At 39.9% G+C, this 22,107-nt stretch overlaps 1 protein-coding gene across 1 annotated transcript; it reads left to right on the plus strand.

Annotated features, from left to right (window-relative positions):
* Positions 1-752: 752 nt before the first annotated feature.
* MAP10 (microtubule associated protein 10) lies at positions 753-7,216 on the plus strand. The gene has a single exon (XM_004776035.3). It carries the CDS (start codon positions 948-950, stop codon positions 3,684-3,686), a length of 2,739 nt encoding a protein of 912 aa, XP_004776092.2. The 5' UTR covers positions 753-947; the 3' UTR covers positions 3,687-7,216.
* Positions 7,217-22,107: the final 14,891 nt, after the last annotated feature.

Raw genomic sequence — 22,107 nt, forward strand, 5'->3', positions numbered from 1 at the left:
TTCTAAATTCTCCTCTCACAAATGCCTCTTCTGTCACCCCTTTCTCCTCTCCACTGACCCTGACCAAGTTCAAGCCACAGCCCTCCCTCACCTGACCCCCAGGACCGCCTCCCAGCAGGGTGCTCCGAATTCAGTGCGTTCTTAGAAGAATCCGTCCTTTGTATTCGTGTAACTACGTGTCTGAACACGTGACGGGCGCACACGTCCTCCTTCGGAGCAGCTTAGGCGAACACAGTCCTTACACGTCGCTCAAAACTCTCCGTGTCAGCAGCCTTCGTTCCAGGCCGCGGGCCACTCGCGGAGAGCGGTGTGTGTCGCCGAACACCTGCAGGAGCGCCCTCAGATCTCCTCCCCCGGCTGTGTGTGCACGTGCATAGGTACCCGTTTCGTTACACGGGGTCGTTATCGTTAATCCCATACCGGGGGCTGCTCAATGCAAGTGGGACCACAGCCGCCGTGCCCCATAATTTACCCGGACAGAGGCTGCGCGCCGCTTGCAAGCAGCGTCCCGGTCGTTTGGGTGGGCGGCAGCCAGGAAGCCCCCCGGGAGTTAACTGCTCGCTGCCGCCCTCTGCTCCGCAAGGGGAGTCCGCATTGACCTTCCGTTTTCCTCGGACTGGACCTGACCTCAAAACTGTAGGGGATCGGCACGGGTAAAAACGCGGACAAAACAAAGGAAGAAGAAGTCTGATTTCTTGCCACCACATTACCATGCCTCGTATGACACGTAATTGTGTTAACACTGAAACCTGGAAAGCAAAAGCACGTCGCGCAGGGATAAGTCCCAGAGCCGCCGCAGTTTAGACCCGCGCGGGGCAGGGGGAGGGTACGGGCTTAAGTCTCGCGAGAGAGCAGGCACGAGCGCTGTGGGCTCCCTGTCTCTCGCGAGAGCCAAGCTTCGGCTCCGCCCTCCACGGCGAGTGGCCGCGTCTCCAGGGGCAACAGCAATGGCGGCGCTCTTCTCCGAGCGGCTCTTCTCGCTGGAGCTGCTCGTCGACTGCGTGTGTTTAGAAGTCGGGCTGCTGCCGCCGCCGCCCGTGGTCGCGGTGGTGGAGGAGCAAGAGGAGGCCGAAGAGGAGGAGGAGGAGGCATCCCCGCCACGGCCATCGCGCGACTTGTGCCCCGCCGTGGCCTTCCGCCTGCTGGACTTCCCCACGCTGCTGGTTTACCCTCCGGAAGGCCCCGGAGCCCCAGCCCCGGAGCCCCGACCCGGCCTGGTCAGCTTCGGTCGCGGCAAGTCCTGTCTCTTCCGCCTGCACCCCGCCACCCTGCGCCGCCAGCTCCTTCGGACCCCGCTTTACACCTTGCTGTTGCTGCTGCCCCCCGGGCGTCCCACGCCCGCCCCGCAGCTCCTCGGTGCCTGCAGCATCTCTCTGGCTGCCGCCGCCCACAAGGTCCTGGGGCAGGCCGCCCCCGGCTGCTCCCACGGCCATCGAGGGAGTTTCCCTCTGCATAACCAAGTTGGGGAGCGGATTGGGGACATTGCCCTGGGCTACCGCTTAACCGATTTAGGAAGCAGCTTGTTGGGGCATCTTGAGAGGCCGGTCGCTTCCACGGGAGGTGGGGTGGAGCGCGGAGAGATCGGTTCCCAGACCCCGCAGGAAAACCAGCAGCCACGCCCAGAGCCAAGAACAAGACATGGCGACAGTTTTCTCATGGGTTTAAAAATCCCAAAAGCACAGAAGGGTTTGGAGGAAGGAGCTTTCCCCAGTAAGACCAACTCTGGTGACACGGTTTCTGTGAAGCATGGACAAACCAACTCTATTTGTTCAAATTCTAGTGGTGTGAGGAGCGTTAGCCCCCCAGATCAGGAAGTCACAGAGTTAGACATCGAAACAAACACATTTTGCCCCCCTCCTCTGTATTACACTCATTTGACCCAAGAAAAGATGCCCCCTGTGCAGGGTACAATCACCATTAAGCCTCAAATAAATGTACCTGAGGAACCGGATGGTATTTGTGTGGAGGAAAACCGTGCAACTGCCCCAAAACATACTGATTTTCTGAAACTTACTAATTCTGGGGCACATGAAAATCCTCCAGTGCCCATAAATCCTCCGCACGTTCAGGATGCAGGAGCACGTGACCAAACTTCAGATCATGCTCAAACTGAACAAAATAGAATTAATACAATAAGGCAGCTGCCTTTGTTAAATGCCTTGTTGGTTGAGTTGTCCGTGTTATATAACCAACCTGTGGCAAGCCCTACTCAAATACATCCTCACTTAGCCTGGTTATATAGAACTGAGGATAAGAAGTCACCAGAATCTTCTGCCAAATGCACATGTAAATCTGAATCTAAGGATAAGCTTCCTGTGGGGGGAAATGAAAAGTCAGTGAATCTTCAGTATAAAAAGAACCCAGTCGAAAATCTCAAAAAAGGTAAACATTTTGAAAAGAACAGTGGTGACCCCCCCAGAAGAGTCCCAAGAGGGAAGCTGCTTTATGGTTTAACAAATACACTTAAACTACGTTTAAAGCAGACAAATCCTGATATGTTGGTAGTACATGAAAGAAGAGAGCAGTATAGAAAAATGCAAGCACAAATGTTGGGTGCAAAACTCAGAATTCCTTCATCCAAAGTTAAAGTATTAAGCTTTGCAGAACAACATCAGAAGCCACGCCAACTGCCAAAAGACGAGTGTTTGGGATTAGATGCATCTTTTGCTGAAAACAGTGATACCTCAAAGCAAATCAGTGGAGTTTTTGATGACCCTAGCACAACTGAAGAAACTAACCTGAAATGTGCAACTGAAAAAACTGTAGATTATGGTGAACATAGAACAGATAATGGTTTATTGCAAGAAATTGTGAGGCCTGCAAATTCCACTGTCCCACAAGGGGTTATGCATGCAAGTATTTTGGAAGGAAAAGTGGAAATGAAAGTCCAAAGTCCATGTGTTTTCCAACAAGTTGCAGTTATTGACAGAATTGTAGTGGATAAAGAAATGGAAGATAAACAGGTCAAAACCACTGATGATGACATTCTTATTGATGATGTTGGTGAATATAAACCATGTAAAAATAGTTGCTCTGAAAGCATCTCAGAACTCAAGTATTCCGATGACTTCACCAGCCCTTGCTCTTCTGAAGATTTCTCTACCTCTGAGGACACTAGCAGAATTTTACAAACTCATGATAGCAGTCCTGGGTCAGAAAATCCAAAACATAATCAATATACAAGTAAATCTAGTGAAGCAATACTGTCCACAAGAAAAAACAGCAGTGAAAAGAGTTCTGTTCTTAGCCCGCCTTTTTCAGCTGGGTTGCCAGTATACGCATGTAAAAGATCTCATATTTCAAAGATTAAAGATAAAAGTTTGGAGGAAACGTCTAGTATCTCTACCAGTGATTTATCTTCATCACATTGGACTGAGGAGAAAGAAAACCAGATAGATCGAAACAGTATGCATAATACTGAAGTTCTAAAGAGGGGTCAGGACATCCCTACTAAACTTAAAACAAGAACTGGTTGCAAGTCTTCAGAAAAAAGCCAGTCACCTCGGACATCGCAAGTGAGTACTTATCTGCCATCTAACTTGTCGGACCTGGAACTTAATGTCCTGGACAGCAGTGCACCAGATCACTTTGATGAAGATGATGAAGTTGCCTCACTAAGTATTTACAAGCAATGCAAGGATATTTGCGAATTAGTGATGAATAAACTTCCAGGATATACAGTGTGAAAATACGTGCTTTTAAAAAACATTTTATTTTTGTATAACCTATGTGTACCGTTAGTGAAACAATTTTTAATTATTTTTTACATTATTTTAGTACATAAATTACATGGGTAATTTTTAAAGAAATATGTTATTTTGATGTCTAGATAGTATTTATTAAGTTGAACAGTATTAATCATGAAATCACCTTATAATCTAGGTAAGATTGAAGTTGTTTAATCTTAGAAGAATAAAAGTATCTTTCTAAACTCTCTGAAAAAATCAGTCATCCTAAAGCAGACTTCAGGCACACCATTAAAAATGAAGCCTAGTTAATAAGGATAATCTCAGATTCTAACAGGAATAAATCATTTGACAAATATTGAAGAACTTACTGTGTGAGATGCAGAAAGGTACAAAAATGTTTAACATACAGCCCCTGTAGGTAGAGCTTACTGTTTTACACATATATGAATTCTTTAGGGAAATCTTTGATACATACACATCCCATACCCCAATAGGTAAAGTCCTTTTTATATGTCATCATTGTGCTCTACTTTTTTTTTTAATGCAGTTTGTGTGATCACTTGATTAATGTTTATCTTCTTCAGTTTTGCGAAGGAAGGGACCATATCTGTTTTGCCCACCAGTATATGTTCCTGGTACCTAGCACAGTCTCGCCTTGGTTGGGGTGTGATAAAAGCATGTGTTGAACAAATTAATGAAGTCCACGCATTTAAAATAACCTGATGGGAGGCAATAGAATTAAGCAGTCAAACAAGCAAAAATCCTAAGAATAAGCAGCAGAAAATCCTTATTGGAAACATGGTTATTTGACTACAATATTTTTGTTTTGGTGTCTATAAAGAGCCTGCAGGTGTTCAATGAAGTATTTGGGGAAGGAAGCTAAGAAAGGTGTCTTCCAGTTTCTTATATAGAAATTGAGTTTATTGTTGTCACTTCAGGCTGTTCCATAGTTATTTTTAAGGTATGCAAAGTTTGTTTTTATCTAGTGATCATTTCTTTATAATTTCTTCCATTGGTTTTGTACTTAGACCTTATTGTGTTCAACTATTTACATGTAATTTTTTATGTGTTATATTTTAATTTTTATATTTTAATATATCTGATCTTTTTGGATATATGGAGTGAGGCCCTAATTTCCCTTCCTTTATAAGTAATCAAATAACAATGCAGGTATTATCTTTTGAATGATAGTAAAATTTAGAAAGGTGGTAAGAGATGAGGATATTATATTTTGAGAAACAATATGCGTAAAAGAAATATGGGAATGAACATAATGTACTCATGGGACTGAGAAAATATCTTGATTAGAATGGTAGAGTGGTAGAAAGGATATTTGTTGAGTAAGAAAAGTCCCCAATCGTAGGGAGCTTTAAATCCCAAGCATAATAATAAAGACCTAAGCAATCAAAACAAAAGAGTATTTTAATTTACAGTTGAGCACCAATACTTGGCCATGGCATTTTGAATATTAGAAATTATTGAAATAATTTCTTGAAGGCACAGAAATTATACCAGTAAACGTTTTGAAATAGGAAGTGCTTCTTAATGGCTAATGGCTATGATCTTAATTTTTCAGTTAATATAAAGCATCTAGTGTATCATCTCAGAAAATCAAAGTAATTTAATGCTAGGTGTTATAGCTAGATATCAGCTTGGTGTGTAAATTGTTAGCAATTTTTCACTACTATGGAAGAGAAAAATATAAGCAATGTCAGAAACATTAGAGAAATAATTCCTTAAAAATCAGCTTTTATTTGATTAAGAGTAAGTCATTGCCTGTGATGAGAATAGATGAGAAAAATGATTAATTCAGTATGTCTGGGATACAACAAAGACTAAAGCATTAATGTACTTTAGATTACAAAACTAAGTAGGTAAATAAGATTCTCTTCAAGTCACTCCATCGGTATTTATTTCTAGAATTGTGGTGTTAGTATTAATAGCTTAATTCTAGTGAAAAATACTTCTTTTCATGCATTTAGTACTTTCTATTTTCAATCTATCTTCAAATTCTACTTCCTGTTTTAATTCTACAACCTAGAAGCTTAGTTTTTTAAGAATATCATAATAGATACTATTCCTGAAATGTTCTCTGTACCCTGAATTGCTTAAAATCATTGAAACATGAAATAGTATTTCAGGCTCTTAAATAAGGGAGACCTGTTATTTAGTTGTAAAACTAAGCTACTGCAATTCAGCTTTTCTGAATAGCATAGGTAGCTGAGCTGCTGTAGGCAGAACTGAATGGGAGAGGATCTAAGAAGCAGTGAGCCACAGAATGTTAGGACCTTAGGAGGCAGCTGTCAATGGTGACAAGTCCTTTGAGCTATGACACGTACACAGATTCTGAGAGGGCTCTGCGGATGCATACAATATGTTGGTTTTTCCCTCAGTCATTGGTACACTGCCCATGGCTTCAGATACAAGGAACGATGATACTGAACTTTCTGCCTTGGGCTTCTGGCTTTCTGTAGAGAGCCACCCCTTCCCATCTCAATTAATTTTTATTTTCTGCATATAAAAGCAGTGCATTTGTTATGGAATTATATTTGGGAACCAAGCTTTTATTTTCTGTAAACATAGAGTTAAAGATCATAAATTAACAAACCACACCATGGTTAGAAAGGCAAAGGAATTTCATAACAAAGCAACATATAAACGAGATAAACAATATTTACATTTGTCTAATAAACTGTCCTTGGGCCTAGAGATATAGCCATCTCTTAGGCTACTTACACTTTTATTGGTATTAGGATAACTGGAATTGTGCAGAATGATAATTTATGTGCCAATACTTGCTGGATCCTTCTCATTTTTAACCTAAAACAATGCAAGGATAACATGCTTAGTCAAGGACCAAGGCATTTTTGCTATTTTTCTCCAGAAATTTATCTGTCATGCTAGGAAATAACAGATTTCAGGAAGAGCATCATTAGGTTGGAGTGCCTAGCCATAGGAATGTAATTACTAACTTATTTTTCAAATACTTCTCTGTTATGCTAAAAATGTGTATTAACTCTAGAAAAAAAAATAGAAAACTCAGGTAGAAGTCTTTGCTACAAAATTGTGTATTAAGGGAAGGTTTTGGTTTTTCCTTCCAAAACTCCAATGAAATCACTGATGTAAAAATAAGAATGAACCCTTAGTAGCCCTAGAGAACAAGGCAGATGCTGCTGGTAGACAGGACCGTTTGAGGAACTTCTGGAAGATAAAGAGCTGGTGGAATTAGGTTGATGAAAAATGTGTTAGAAATCTACCCATCAGCCTCTTCCAGTGTGGGAGCTGCTGGAGAAATGAGAAGATAGGGTTTGTTTTCTGAAGAGCCTCAAATATACTTCAAACGAAGTCGACTTGGGAATAGAAGCAGGTTGTGGGCAACTTGGGGGCAGAACAGAACTGAGGATGTGAGAAGTTGGAGCCCAACTAAAGGTTTATCTACTAGAAAAGTTGTTGGGATCAAAAAGAAAACTGGTATTTTTGCTTTTTGACACCAAAATGTTTTTATTTTTGTTTTTTTTTTTTAAGATTTTATTTATTTATATGACAGAGATCACAAGTAGGCAGAAGCAGGCAGAGAGAGAGAGAGGAGGAAGCAGGCTCCCTGCCGAGCACAGAGCCCAATGCAGGGCTCGATCCCAGGACCCTGAGATCATGACCTGAGCCCAAGGCAGACACTTAACCCACTGAGCCACCCAGGTGCCCCAACACCAAAATGTTTTTAAAACATCTTTTTCAGTTTTACCGGGGAGACCACTAACACTTAGTGGCAAATTAAAATGATGTAATCCTGGCCTTTGGAGATGGACGAATGGTAATTTTCATCCTCGGTCAGGTTATATGAATTCTTGGAGATTATTTCTTCACTATAGGATTGGTTTGAAGATTGAACCAAATTTACCTAGCAAATGGACAGTGAATACGCGTATGAGTGTTGAGGAGTAAATTTAGAACTACAGAGAGTATACCATGGTATCTGTATTTCTGCCCTAGGGGACCCTATATTTTTAATTAAAATCTCAGGAAATCAACTCTTCCCTCCAAAAGATTTGAACAAATTTTCCATGGCACAACAAGGCAAACAGATAAAGCATGGAGATAAAGCAAGACAGAACTTCTGGCCAGGGAAGAAGACTGTTTAGGACAGAGGGCAGAGCCACAAAACCACACAGAAGAAGGAGCCCTTCTCAGAATATTAAGCAGGGGGCATCTAGCTTTGTGCAGAGTATTAGGCAGTGGTGAGAGAAGGGTTTGGAGGGAGAAGGGATGCAAAATTTCCTTCCCATTCCTTAAGAAAGGGAACTCTGAGCCAGGGCACAAGTAAGGACAATTTTTTTGAAAATAATAAAGCAAACCTATGTGGCTTGGACTATAGGAGGTTGCTTTTAAAACATCTTTAAAATTTGTATTAAATTTTTCTTTCTGGATATTTCAAGTCTTTCTATAAGTTGCAGAAAAATATTTGCCCCTTTATACACCTTGGAAGTGATGCAGGGAATGGGGAAGGAGCTGTGAAAAATCAGTCATAATGAAAGAACCAGAAACTTTGAGAACGAGTTGGGAAGAGATGAACAGCTTTCAGATCAGATATTGTAACCGAATAGGGGAATCCATGGCAACAGGAATCAAAAGATTCAGGTTTTAATAATATTTGTGTGTGTTTGGGAACAGACCAGGATAGGAGATCAGCCAAGTTTAAGACAAGTTAACAGCTGAGGTCATATACCATAAAGAAAGAATGTGGGTTGGAACAGGTCTGAGTCAGTAGCTAAGTTAGTTACTGTAGGATCAGAAACCCATACTTGTAAGCTTGACAACTAAGAATATTATCAGTTTTCTTCCTTTTTTGTTTCCTTCTTGGTTTTAATATAGTTATTTTTTTATTTTTTTATTTTTTCAGCATAACAGTATTCATTATTTTTGCACCACACCCAGTGCTCCATGCAATCCATGCTTGAAGGATCTTTTAGTTGAGCTCAAGAGTAATAGGAAATGGATTGGGCTGTGCTCCTAACTGAGCTGAAATCCTAACAGACGAGCAGTATACGCCCAGGGTCTACATACTGAAAGACAAAGAAGATATGAGGGCCCTTCGAAAGCTGCTCCTTTCTATCCAAAAATTTCTCCTTTAGTTATCTCTTCTGTCCTGGAAAGCTTGAAGTTTTTCTTTTTGATTTATTAAGAGTAACTCTTCAATTTCAGGGCTTACACCCAACAACTGTGTGGAGTACTGTATTTCATGCTTGTGATTTCGGTGTCAATCCTGTAGACTGAATTGGGACTGAATTCTGGACTCAGAATGACATAAAAAACAATGAATGGATTGCTTTAGCTATGGAGGAAACTATTGTCAGAAGATTTGACCTAAAAATGATTGCTTACATATCCAAAATTCTTAAGAATATTTCCAAGTACTTTGGGACTGCATTTGTTAACATGAGGGAAAAGATATTTCTAATCTTCCAAAAAGAAGGTCTGAAATATGAATATTGGCTTCTCATTAGCAAAGTACTCTCTATCCCGGATATTTTCTTTTAATAGCCAAAAGCCAAGTATTTAAGAGGACAGACCTATTTTCAGATGGAACTTCCTTCTGTTCCAAGGCTCCTTTTCTGGAATATATGATTTCATGGTGCTCTCTTGCTGTATCACTGATCACAGCATGAGCTTATCCTGTCAATCTCTAAGAACCAGTGCTAGAGGTAGGATTTTACTAAAATCAAGGTCTAGCTTTTCACTGGAAATAGATTTTTTAAAGTATTTTGGTTATGTGGTCTCCATTGTCATTAACACTAATACTTCCTGACTCTGATAAGCACTTTACAGCTGATGAGGAGCTTCCAGTATCTGACATCATTTTCAGAAGAATCCTATGAGTAAGCATTAATATAGACAAGGAAGCTGAGGTTGTTTTCCATATCCATAACCTTTCTCATTGCCATAGAAAAACTGAAAGGCTCTTCGTATAAATATTAGAAAGTTAATATTCCTTCATTATTTATATCATTTCTGGAGTCAGAGTGGCTAGCAAGAACCTATAAATAGATAAAGTTTAATTTTGAACTTTATAAAACTGTGCTGTAATTCAGACCTCCCTATTATTTTGGTGTCTTCTGTTTTTATCTTCTAATTCAGTTGTTTTTACTAAACCAGGTGTATGCTTTTCTGCATCCACAAGGAGGAACTCATCCGTATGCCAAGACTATGATTATACTCTAAAGGAATCCAGGTGTGGTATTAAAAAGCAGCTGAGAGTGTTAGCCAGTTATTGCCAGAAAAGAAAACTCGAATTCACAGAAATTTGGAACTAGAAAAGATTTTATGAATCATTTAATTCAGCTCCTTCATATTACAGAAAAGGAACATGGCCCCAAGAAATGGAGTTTGCCGGTCCCTCACCCACTACAAGATTGTTTCCATTCGAAAATGCTACTTCTTGTGTCAAATGGGAAACACAGTAAACCCAAATTGTATGTCTGGATTCTAGACCATTTACACTGAAAACACTAACCAAAGAATTAACTCATTCAGAGATGTGGGAATTTCATCCTCTGCGTCACAGGAAAGGCATTATGTTTAGGACCAGGGGCAGGCCAACCTGTTAGAGTCCACACCCCTGCTATAACCTTAGGCCGGTCCCTCAAGGACTCAGTTTTCACATCTGTACAATGGAGAAATCAATGATATTTATAAGATTATAAGGATTAAATGAGGAAATATTAATGATTAGCATAACCCCTGACACTTATGAAGATATACTGGCCATCATTATTTCCCCAAATCTGGTAACATGCAGACTTTTTCCAGATAGGTCAGCTTATTGGTAATACCAACCTTTACATTTTTCCTCAAGCCAAAATTGTCTCATCCATGCTCTGAAGCACTCTACATTTCCATTGCTTACTTTTCCACATTCTTGAATATACAGCTTTAGAATAAATCTTAATACCAGGGCAAGTCTTCTTAAAGAACATTTTGTATCATCCAAAAGTTCACATTAACTGCCAGAAAGCTGTTATAAACTAATTATTTTAGTAACTACTTGTTACCTTGGATACAGATATCTCTTAATTTTTTAGCTTGTTTCTAGTCTTTCTTTTCCTCCTTTCCTCTCCTGCTTTTCCTCTCCCTCTCCTTCCTCTTCCTCTCTCTCTTTACATTTTATGTTACATATGTGTCTTATGCAAAATGATACTGAAGTATAATATTCATACATGTAAGTGTGCAAAATACGAGTGTGGTTCTGTGAATTTCCTTAAGGAGAGTTTTTGTGTAACAGCATCTGGATCAGGGAATAAAACATTACACAACCCTGTCAACCTCCTCACGCTCCCTTCCAGCTGTTCTCTCCCCTCACCCAACCATCACAAAGGGAAATGCTATCCTGCACTCCAACATCTAGATAGTTCCACAGGCCATACTGTGTGCACACTTCTGTGCCTGGTTTCTTTAGCTCAATCTTATGTTTGTGATTCACCCATATCATGGCATAGAGTTGTAGTTTATCATTTCGTATTGTTTTCTGATTTTTCATTGTGCTCGTACATCCCAATTTACTATATATGCTACAGCTAATGAACATTTGGATTATTTCTAGTATTTTAGTATTAGGAGTCATGTTGTTAGCAGCCCCAAGTTCCTTATCTTCTCAGTTATTACTTACTCATCAGTAGGCCAATGGCAGAGGGTGTTGATAGAATGTGCAAATATCAAGAAGTGAATAAAACAGTTGAGTTAGTTTGGTTTGGGGCAGGGTTTCCACTGTCCATGTGCACATAAACATTACAAAAAAACAATTGTATCATTTTGATGATTCCACATACAAGTAAATGTTTTAGTAGTATTTAAAACTGGCATTGCACAATATAAAGATGAACAGTAAGATTTATGTGAATCATTTAAATTCTTAATTTTTCTTTACCTAGAAAAACACTTCGTGGCAGAATTTTAAGATGATCTCCAGAGACCTAGGCCTTTGTAATCTGCTTCTAATAGAATATAGTGGACATGAAAGGGTTTGGCAGATGAAATTAAAATCCCATATGAGTTAAGTTTAAGCTAATAAAAAGGGAAATTATCCTAGGTGAGCCATACCTAATCAGGTGAACCCTTTCAAGAGAATTACAAGTGAGAAGCTCTGTGACCTGCATTCCTGAATTCTATAGCTTAAGAGAAATGTGTTCTGCCAACACCAGTGTGAGCTTGAAAGATGAGACCCCAGCCCCACCCAACAATGAGATTGAAGCCTATGAAACCCTGGACAGAGGACCCAACTTAGCATTCCTGGAGTCCTAACCCACAAATAATACACAGGCATTCTTTTAAGTTGCAAAGTTTATGGCAATAAATTATGCTGCAATAGAAAATTAATACAAAACGCCAAGAAAAATCACCATGAAAAATTAAGAGAGACCCTGGAAGAAAGGGAAAGGCTCTATACCTAGCGAATTTTCCCTCTATTTTGAACAATGAGTCCTACATTTTGACTTTTCATGGAGCCTCCCCAAATTCTGTCACTGGCCCTAGCTGTTACTCCAAGCTGTTAAAAGGCAATCCAAGTACCTACAGGCTCTCCTCTGCATTATCGAAGTGTACATAATATTTGGCACAACCTTTTTGGGCATGGTTGGTGTGTATCATACTTGAGAATACTGTGCTGAAGGCTACACATTTCCTCTGCAGAATCTGAACATTATCTTTTAAATTTTAATTTTCCAGTCTGAACTAAAATGCCTACATATCACACTAGTGACAAATTTGGCTTCTGAAACTTTTGTACAGAATTACAGCAACTCTTTGGAGGTAGAATCAGTATAATTCTGCATACAATATTTTCAGTGCATAGCATAAGATTATTGAACAATACATAACCATTTATGAACTGTATTTATTCTTGTCAGTTACAATGATTCCTATGGATTTTTTTTAAGACTAACTCTTTCCACGCTTCCTCAGAACCAGTTGCAGACTTTTACAGTACTATGTCCTCAAAATGGTTTGTTTTGCAGACATTTGGGGGATAAGTATGTGTAACCAGGAAGGCCCACTTCCCTAGTTTAGGGTGCAAATATGATGATTCTTCTTCTATATTCCAATAGATTGTGTCCGCTCCACATACTCATGTTAGCAAGAGGTCCAGCATAAAACTTTGAGAACTGTACCACCCCAAATGTCTAAGGTCTGAGAAGCTTACTTGGTTTCAATTAAGTGGCCTGTCCTGCTTACAGATGCCAGGCCATGGGGCTTGCCCACGAGTTGGCCTTGGTGTTTGGCGTCATTGGTTCCCGTTGCTGAGACAGTGTTGTATCTGAAGTTTGTCTCTCCCTGGTCCTGACTCCAACTCAGTTCACGAAGGTACAGTTATTTTGGTTTTTACTCCTAATCTCACATTCACAGGGTGGCTGGAATCCCTTCTCCCTGATGATCTAGATGTTCCACAGAGCAAGGATCGCAAAGACAGGTCCTTATTTTTCTCATTTCCTTTGGGGTCTTTAGGATCCTTTCCTCTGAGAATTTGGACATATATTATCCTAAAACATCAGAATTCCTAATAATTTCAAACATCTAAAGAGAAAGACTCATGGTTTGATCCTGTTCTTCCCTAGAGCCTATCTGACGCCCACCAAATTTACTGACCTTCTCCATCTCCATCAAGTCACAAGAAGGTTCTCATCCTTAAGACCAATTTTAAAAAAATGGATGTATAGTCTACTTAAATTTACAAAACTAAGAGGGATCTCACTCTTGACAAGAGTCCAAGAACTTCCCTAAGGAGTCTTCTGTGTCCCATTACAGAAAGGCAGTTGGCAGTGCCAGATAACTGGAACTAACCTTTCCTGTGCTGGGCATCTTCTCCTGTCGAGTGTTGAGACTGTCTTATTCAGTCTTGTCTCTTGTCCTCATCCCCAGCAAGGAGCCTACTATAGTGGATGTACATTTTGGGTAGATGTTGTACAAATGAACAGAAGCAATAATTAAAGCCAGTATCTATTCATAATTGACAGAGTAGGATAGTCTATGCTTTGTCTGCCTTGCTGCTTAGCTACTGCTACCCTGCCATCCCGAAATTTGTGGGCTGGGGCACTGGGAATGGTGATCCTTGAAACTCCCTCACTTGGTGTCCTGCTGCCCTAAGGAATAAACCAAGACCAAAACTCTTTGGTTGATTCCTCCAACCCATTCTTTTGGCTGATAATCTTTTGGTCCACCTGGGTTAAGAATAGAGGTGAGCACAGAGCAGGAAGATAACCTCTGCCCATTCTGGATGTCACCTCCGTTCTCCAAGTTCATTCTGGAGATCGGTTACGCAAGCTGACTCCCCAGAAGCTTGCGTGCACTTTTGCAGCGGATGTTTTCCAGGCCGACAGCTCCTTCAACATATGGCATCTCCTAAGAAGCACCAGAAGATTGAAATATTCTGATCTCTGTGCTTCGACTGCATTTCTCGAAATAGCTTGGTTATAAAACTCACAACAAATAAAACTTCCTTTAACACTCTCAGGGTGTTAGGAAGAGCTAGACTGTGGTGTGTATTTAGACCACTTTGTACCTGGATTTAAATTTTTAACATTCCCTTTATAGGCAACCAGTTTCATTGTGGGCATTTTAAAGAACAGGAGTGTAAATGAATATGTTTGATCTCAAATTGGCAGACCCATTCACTTGTTTTTATCATGTAATATTTTAAACATTCAGAAGAAGAAACAATACAACTAAGTCCTGGGTATACATTGCCCAGATTTAAGCCAGTGCTGGCCTTATGGTCTCTCCCTCTCTGACGGTCCCTCCCTCCCTCTCCCTGTCATGCTCCCTCCCTGGTGAACAAAACATGCAGACACAACAGGCAGCTCCCTTGTTTTCTCCCCCATTTCTTTGTTTTCCCTTCCAGGGGATAAACATTACTCTGGGGTTATTGTGTTTCCTCCCCATTCCCGATGGGGGACATGTAGGTTGTTTCCAGATTTTTCTTATTACTAACAATGCTGCAGTTAATATTTTTCGTGTCCCTCTGTGCTTGAATTTCCGCAGGATTTCATACCTAAATGGAATTGCCAAGTTCAGCGATAATACACATCTTCCACACTGCCAACTCTCTCTCCAGAGTGGTTGAACAACTTACTGAGCCACCAGCAGCATGAGAATTCTTCATATTCCACTGCAAAACTTGGTAAATACTAGACATTTTAATTTTCCCCGCTATATTTAGCTACTCTAGCTTTACAGTAAGTACTGAAACCTAGAAAAGCAAGTCTACTCCCTTCTTTTTCTTTTATATTGTCTAAACCAGCAGTTCTCAAGCTTTTTTTTGTCTCAGGAACCCATCACACGCTTAGAAATTACTCAGAGTACTCCAAAGAACTTTTGTTTACGTGGATTCTTTCCATCGATATTTACTCTACTAGAAATTGAAAGTGAGAAGTTTTTTAAATGTTTAGTGATGACTTCATTTAAAAGTGATATTAGTAGACCTTATTGCATGTGAACATAAATAACATTTTTTAATGAAAAATAAATAAGTTTCCAAAACAAAAAGCTTAGAAGAATGGCACTGTTCTATACTTTTGCAATTTCTTTAATGTCTGGTTTAATAGATGGCAGATTCTGATATCTGCTTCTGCATTCAGCCTATTGTGATATCAATTACCTGCTACGTAGCTTCTGGAAAACTCCACAGCACACTAGTGAGAGAATGAGAATGAAAAAGGCAAATAATGTTTCAGCATTTTTATGAAAATAGTTTTGACCTCATGGACCACCCCCAATACCCAAATTGTTCACACTTGAAAAATGCTCTTTCTAGACTATCCTTGGTCCTTTTACTTTTGAAATTTAGGCTCAGCTTATGGGGTTCCACAAAATATCATAAAATGTTATTTATGTTGCATGGAATTTAGAGATTAATTTGCTAAAATTGACACATTCATTATATTGGGTATCCATAAACACTGTAGATCATCCTAAAGCTTTAAATCCTTTCCAGTGTCCTTCAATAATGCTTTAACTTTTTGTCTTATCTTAGATTTGTACATTGTGATTTAATTGATTAAATTAATTACACATATTTTGGGGGCACCTGGTGGCTTGGTTGGTTAATATCTGACTCTTGATTTCAGCTCAGGTCCTGATCTCAGGGTCATGGGATCAAGCCCCACATCTGGGTCCATGCTCAGTGGGGAGTCTGCTTGAGATTCTCTCTCTCTCCCTCTGCCCCCTTTCCCCCCTCATGCTCTTTCTTTCTCTCCCTCAAATAAGTAAATCAATCCTTTAAGAAAAAGAAATACATTTAAAAAAAAACACATATTTTCAAATTGGCTGTTTGCTTGTATGTAATTGGAATGGTATTGATTTTTGTGCATTAGTGTTCATTCCAGCAACCTTCCTAAGCTCTTCTTCTTCCTCCTCCTCCTCCTCATCCTCCTCCCCCTCCTCTTCTTTTTAATGGCCTATCTATAGGTTTTCTTGGTTCTTTTATGCAGACAACCACACTGATCTAAAACATGGTTTTAAAGCTCTTATACCTCTTGGGGGGCTCAGGGAAAGATAGGGAGTATTTTGTGTTGGCAAGGACCTCTTCTTGCCGTACATTCGTCAAGAGCTGAGCTGAACTCACAGATGTCAAAGTGGGGACTTAAAACAGGACAAAATTAGAGTAACAATCCAGTCACACTTATAGTAGAAGGAAAAATCTAAACCGGAAAGGAGACTGGCTCTGCCGGTGCTTAATTTTTCCTGCCGAATGACACCAGGCTCCCACCATTTGTGGGCCCAAGATGGTGAGGGGAGGGAGACAAGACAAGGCTAGGATGGTCTTGAAGACGGAGTCAGAGTGGACATGAGGAGCTTCAGTCACCACGCTTACACAAAGGTGGTCTTGGCAGATCACCTGAGAAAGACCTGGACAGAGGAACCCCCAGTAAGGAGGCTGCTGAATCAAGGCCATTAGGGAAGGAATATGGGTCTGCATAAAAGTACTGGGATAGAGCTGCCCTATGACCCAGAAATTACCCTACAGTGTGTTTACCCCAAAGATACAGATGTAGTGAAAAGAAGGACCATACATACCCCAAAGTTCATTGCAGCAACGTCCACGTGGAAGGGCAGAGATGCCCTTCAACAGAAGAATGAATAAAGAAGATGTGGTCCATAGATACAATGGAATATTACGCAGCCATCAGGAAGGATGAACACCCACCATCTGCATCAACATGGATGGGACTGGAGGAGATCATGTGAGTGATAAGTCAAGCAGAGAAAGTCAATTATATGGTTTCACTTACTGGTGGAGCATAAGGAATAGCATGGAGGACATTAGGAAAAGGAAGGGAAAGAAGAAGGGGGGATATTAGAGGAGGAGATGAACCATGAGAGACTATGGACTCCGAGTAACAAACAGGGTTTTAAAAGACAGGGGGTTGGAGGATGGGTTGGCCTGGTGGTGGGTATTAAGGAGGGCACATATTGCATGGAGCACTGGGTGTTATATGCAAACAATGAATCAGGGAACACATCAAAAACTAATGAAGTACAGAATGGTGACTAATATAATAAAAAAATGAAAATAAATAAACATTTTTAAAAGTACTGGGATGGGGCCTGGTGCTGAGTACATGACAGCAGGCCCCTCCTTGCCGACTGTGCTCCAAGTGTGTGGTGAGAAGGCAGCCTTCCCTCATGACTCCTGCCACATGAAGCCCTGGTAATTTCCAGTGGTTGAGCCTGAGAAGTCACACCTAAGATTGTGGTCTAGAGCTGGATTCCTCAATGTTACACGAAGCAGTGATTAGGGACATCCTTCTTTTATTCCTGACCTTAGAAGGAATGTTCCATCATTGAGGTGCCTGATAGATAAACACTTTGGAACAAGGTTCCCTTTAGTACTTTAGTTGTTATTATGGGATTTTTTAAACCATAAATATGTCTTGAATTTTATCAAGCATTTTTCTGTGTCTATTGAGCTAATCATGTGCTTTTCTTCTCCAATCTAGTGGTGAATTAAAAAAAGAGATTTTCCAAAGTTGAATCACCCTTGCTTTCCTCTCTTGGTCTTGATGTATTCTATTATCTATATTACTGTATTTCATTGGTTTTTACTCTACTTACAAATCGCTCTTTCTTGTATTGTCTGTCTATATTTCATATCAAGGTTATAGCAGCCTTGAAAAATACATCATTACAGCCTCTCCTTCCTCTTCTCTGGGTTGATCTGGATGGGATAGGATTGGTCTGACCTTGAAGGGTTGGTAAGGCTTTTGTGAAAAATTATCTGGGACTGCTGTTCCTTTATGGTAGTATTTGCTGCTTAGATTGTGTTGGGAACCTAGTTCGATGTGAATAAAAATGCCAAATCGATTGTTGTTTCCTGAGTTTTAAAAACAGAGCATACCACTGCCACAAAATGTGTAAAACTGACTACAGCTTGTCATACAATTTTGAAAGGTAACAAAGGCATTGAGGGTTATATTTTACTCTCACTGACTCCAATGAGACGGATTTTTTTGTTCATTTTACTGTCTTCTCATTTGCACACAACATGTTTTCCCACTTTTCCTCCTCTCTTGGTTCCTTGACATCACATTCTTTTGGTTTTTCCCTCCCTTTCTAGATTCTCAGAACAAATCTTTTCTTTTCTTTTACTCTGCATCTGCATACTGGACCCTCTCACTCTTACCCTGCCCTTCCTTTTAATCCCACCTTAACTTCCTGTCTATATTATGTGTCTCTCCAATTGCTTCCAAACCCACCCAGCTGGTGATGACCCCCTGTTTGAATCTCCAGCACAAATATCTCTTCTGAGTTCTAGTCTCAAGTGTGTCCCACACTTGGCAACAATGTGACTTTGGTTCCCACTCCCCAAAACAGTCCATATAGTTTTCTGGATTGTACTTTTCTGGGTTATACCTTCTCAACTCTACCTTTCCCCACCCCACTCTGCCACCTTTGTGGAGCACAGCCACCAACAAGCTGTGAAGTCCAGCTTCTGTTTTAGGTTTATCAGCAGAGCTGCTGGCAGGAGATTGGAGAGTTCCCTGAGTCCCTTCCTGCCAGCCTTGGGCAGGGTTGGCATAGGAAGAAAGTCATGGCTTCCATGGGACACTCTTCTATAGCTGTAGCAATGACTATGTTCTCTCTGAGTTCCAAGGATAAGGGCTCCTGGCATTACGAGTCCTGGGGTCCTTCACTGCCCCTTGATGGGCCCCCTAAACTCTGTTACATATTCAACCAGAGTTCCTCTGTTAAATGATTCTCAGTTACTGTATTAGAGGGGACCACTTATTTCTCCCCAAGATTCTGACTGATATGACTTCCCAGCCACAGGACATTGCCATCACCTCTGGTTGCTCAAGACAGAAAAAGTCCCTTCTGGTCATTTTCTACATCTAACTCCTTGTCCTAGCCTGTTGTTGCTACCTCCTACTTACATCTTGAAATTACACATTTCTCTCCTTGCCATGGCTAACCCGTAGCTACTTTGCTGGTCTTCCCATTTTTACTCTTGCCTCTCTTTCAGTCTACTCACTGTGGGGCAGACAAAAGCCCTTTTTAAAAATAAGGTTCAGATCATATTTCTTCACTGCTTAAAACTCATTAATGATATTCTCTTAGGGTTTGTATAAAATCCAAATTCTTTATAAAAGACCTCCCAAACATTGTATAATGGGATCTCTACTGACGTCCCCAAGGTCATCTCATACCTCCCTCTAACTTGCCCTTCACTGCCCCAGTCACACTGTCCTCCCTGTTGTTCCTTAAACATGGTGAACTCATTCATACCTCAGGACCCTTGCATACACTTTCCCTTTAGAGGGAACTCTTGATCCCCTACATAGAACACTTACTACTCCACTCTTCACATGTGACTTCTCATCCTTCCGGTTTTGGTTTAAATGTCACTTCCTCAGAGAGACCCCATGACAATCTTATCAAGATTGATTTCTCTATCCCACCTTGTCCACACCTCATTATGTCCTATCATTATACACTGTTGATTACTTCAGAGTTTATAATAAGATACAATTATGTATGTTGGCAGTTTTTTTCTTTTTGGTTTGCTTTATTTTCTATTTATTTTATTTATCTTTTGACTTCTAAACTTTTGGATGACAGAGACATGACTATTTTGTTCACCATTATATCCCCAGATTTAAATACAATTCCTTATATTCTGGCACATGATTGCATTCAATAAATATTTGTTCAATACATAGATGTCAGAATATTCACCAAGTAGTGTTTTCTGAAGAGGTTCACAATAAGTGTCATTGGAAACTGAGGAGATAATTTTTTTCTCAAAAGAGGAGAAAGAGAGAAAGACATCATATGCATACCTCCTCCTCCCTGCCCCAAGGAATGATCAATATTTAAATGTTCTTAGCCTGCTGAGGATCTAGAAGAGACACTTAGCTGCAGAGTATAATTCAATTACACAATAGAGATTAAAGTTTCAGCACAGGGTATAATTACAAAGATGTTTTCCATTATATATGTTCTAAAAAAGAGAGAGACACACAAAAGCATTTCAAATGGTGACCAAACTCTTACTTCTGTGGCAACCACAGGAAAACTATTTCAAAGCCTCAGATCTTTGGTCTGAGTCCTTAAGCCTAATCATTTAATAATATGGTTAAAAACTTGAGAGTCCAAAGAACTCTGGGTTGAGTAGGAATATTTTAAACCATCATGCTACTCCCAGAGCCATGAAATGAAGGAATGATGTCTGTCTAATTATCCAAACACAGAGCACCAGCATTTCCTCCTCTGAAATGCATTTGTTATTTGTACAACTCATTTACCCTTTAGGATTATTAATCTTCCATTGCAACTCTTTTTATATGTATCTGTGGTTTATTCCTCACTTTACGTGATAAATTTTGTGGCTAGGGATGTGTTTTAAGCCTCTTTGCGTTGTCTAAATCATCTCCTAGAGGGCCATAGTGAGCATCTATTAATCTTGTAACTCAGAATCCATTCACTTTTCTTTGGATACAATATTTACTTTCCTCTGGGGATGACCTTCCACCTCTGCTCTTGAGCAATGTGATTTGATGAGCTTAACCCCACTGCTAGTTTAAAACAACAAGCATATTTCCTCTCCCAGGCAACAGTAATTGGTTGGGCACATGACTCCGCATCGGGAAATGTTTTAAAACTGTTCTGGGAGAAACTCTCGTTTTCCCACTGGGTCTAAAGGATGAAGTATATTGGAAGCCATCTTGGAAGCAACCACTAGAGAGAGACTGCCTGGATATGGAGCCAACACTCCAAAATGGAAACAGGGAAACTCAGTCCTGGTCACGTTTGACTCCTGGGTCATACATCTGAAAAGAGTTAATTTTTGGACTCTTACATTACATAAGCAAGTGAATTTACTTTACATTACTTGCTTATGTAATGTAATACAAATAAAGACTTTTGGATTGGTTATTCTGTCCATTCCAACCAAAATAATTAATGTACACAGTAGGCACTTCATTATTGTTTCTGATTAATTTTAACCAGTTCTGTCTTCATTTCCAGACCTCTTACAAAAACCTAAAAAAGTTTCTCTTGATTTGATTACAATGGAAAAATAAATCTTTGCCATGATGATTGTTCCTTAATTCTTCCTGGACAATCATCTCTATTTGAAATACACAGAAATTGTTTATTAATATATCGCTAAGTTCATGATGTTTTCATGATGTCTGAAAAACTTTCCATCTGCTATTTCTGGGAAAAACAGTAAACCTCTAGGTTTTATACTCATTTAAAATTAGAACGCTTTGCTTTATTCAGAAGAATGCTCTTTATGGAAAATTAAAAATGTTTTTGTTTTTTTGTCACCAACAATATTTGTCATCAAATAGGTCAACTTAGTTTGAAAATGTAGCTTATAATGAAGTATAAAACTACTTAAAAACTGGAATTGATTTTTCAGAATTTAGAAGTTATAAATAATTTGATTCGCGTCAAGTGATTCAGACGTGTCAATGGAAAAGGAAAATCACATGTAATCCCATTTCCAGAGATAATCACTGATATTTTGACACATCTTTTTATACAATTTCTATATGCAGAGATTTTTTTGTTAAATAAGGAAAAAGGAACCATCCTATTTATATTCTCTGTATGCTTTTTAAATTTAATTACAATAAGTGATATGAGTCTTTCCATGTCAATACATGTAATTCATTGTGCAGATACACCATATCTTTTCAAAGCTCCTCCCTTGTAAAAAAAAAAAAATCTATTTAATCCCCTAACTTTATCTACTTATTATAAAGGAGCTTGATACATCATCAACTTTACATAATTTTTTAAGAATAAAATCCAAAGGGTGGCCTGAGTGGCTCAGTCGGTTAAACATCTGGCTCTTGATCTCAGCTCAGGTCATGTTCTCAGGGTGGTGAGATGGAGCCACATGCCAAGCTCTGCATTGGTCCTG

The sequence above is a fragment of the Mustela putorius genome, unplaced genomic scaffold, assembly GCF_011764305.1.
Source record: "Mustela putorius furo isolate JIRA1106 unplaced genomic scaffold, ASM1176430v1.1 tig00001075_pilon_pilon_pilon, whole genome shotgun sequence".
In the NCBI taxonomy this organism is placed as follows: domain Eukaryota; kingdom Metazoa; phylum Chordata; class Mammalia; order Carnivora; family Mustelidae; genus Mustela; species Mustela putorius.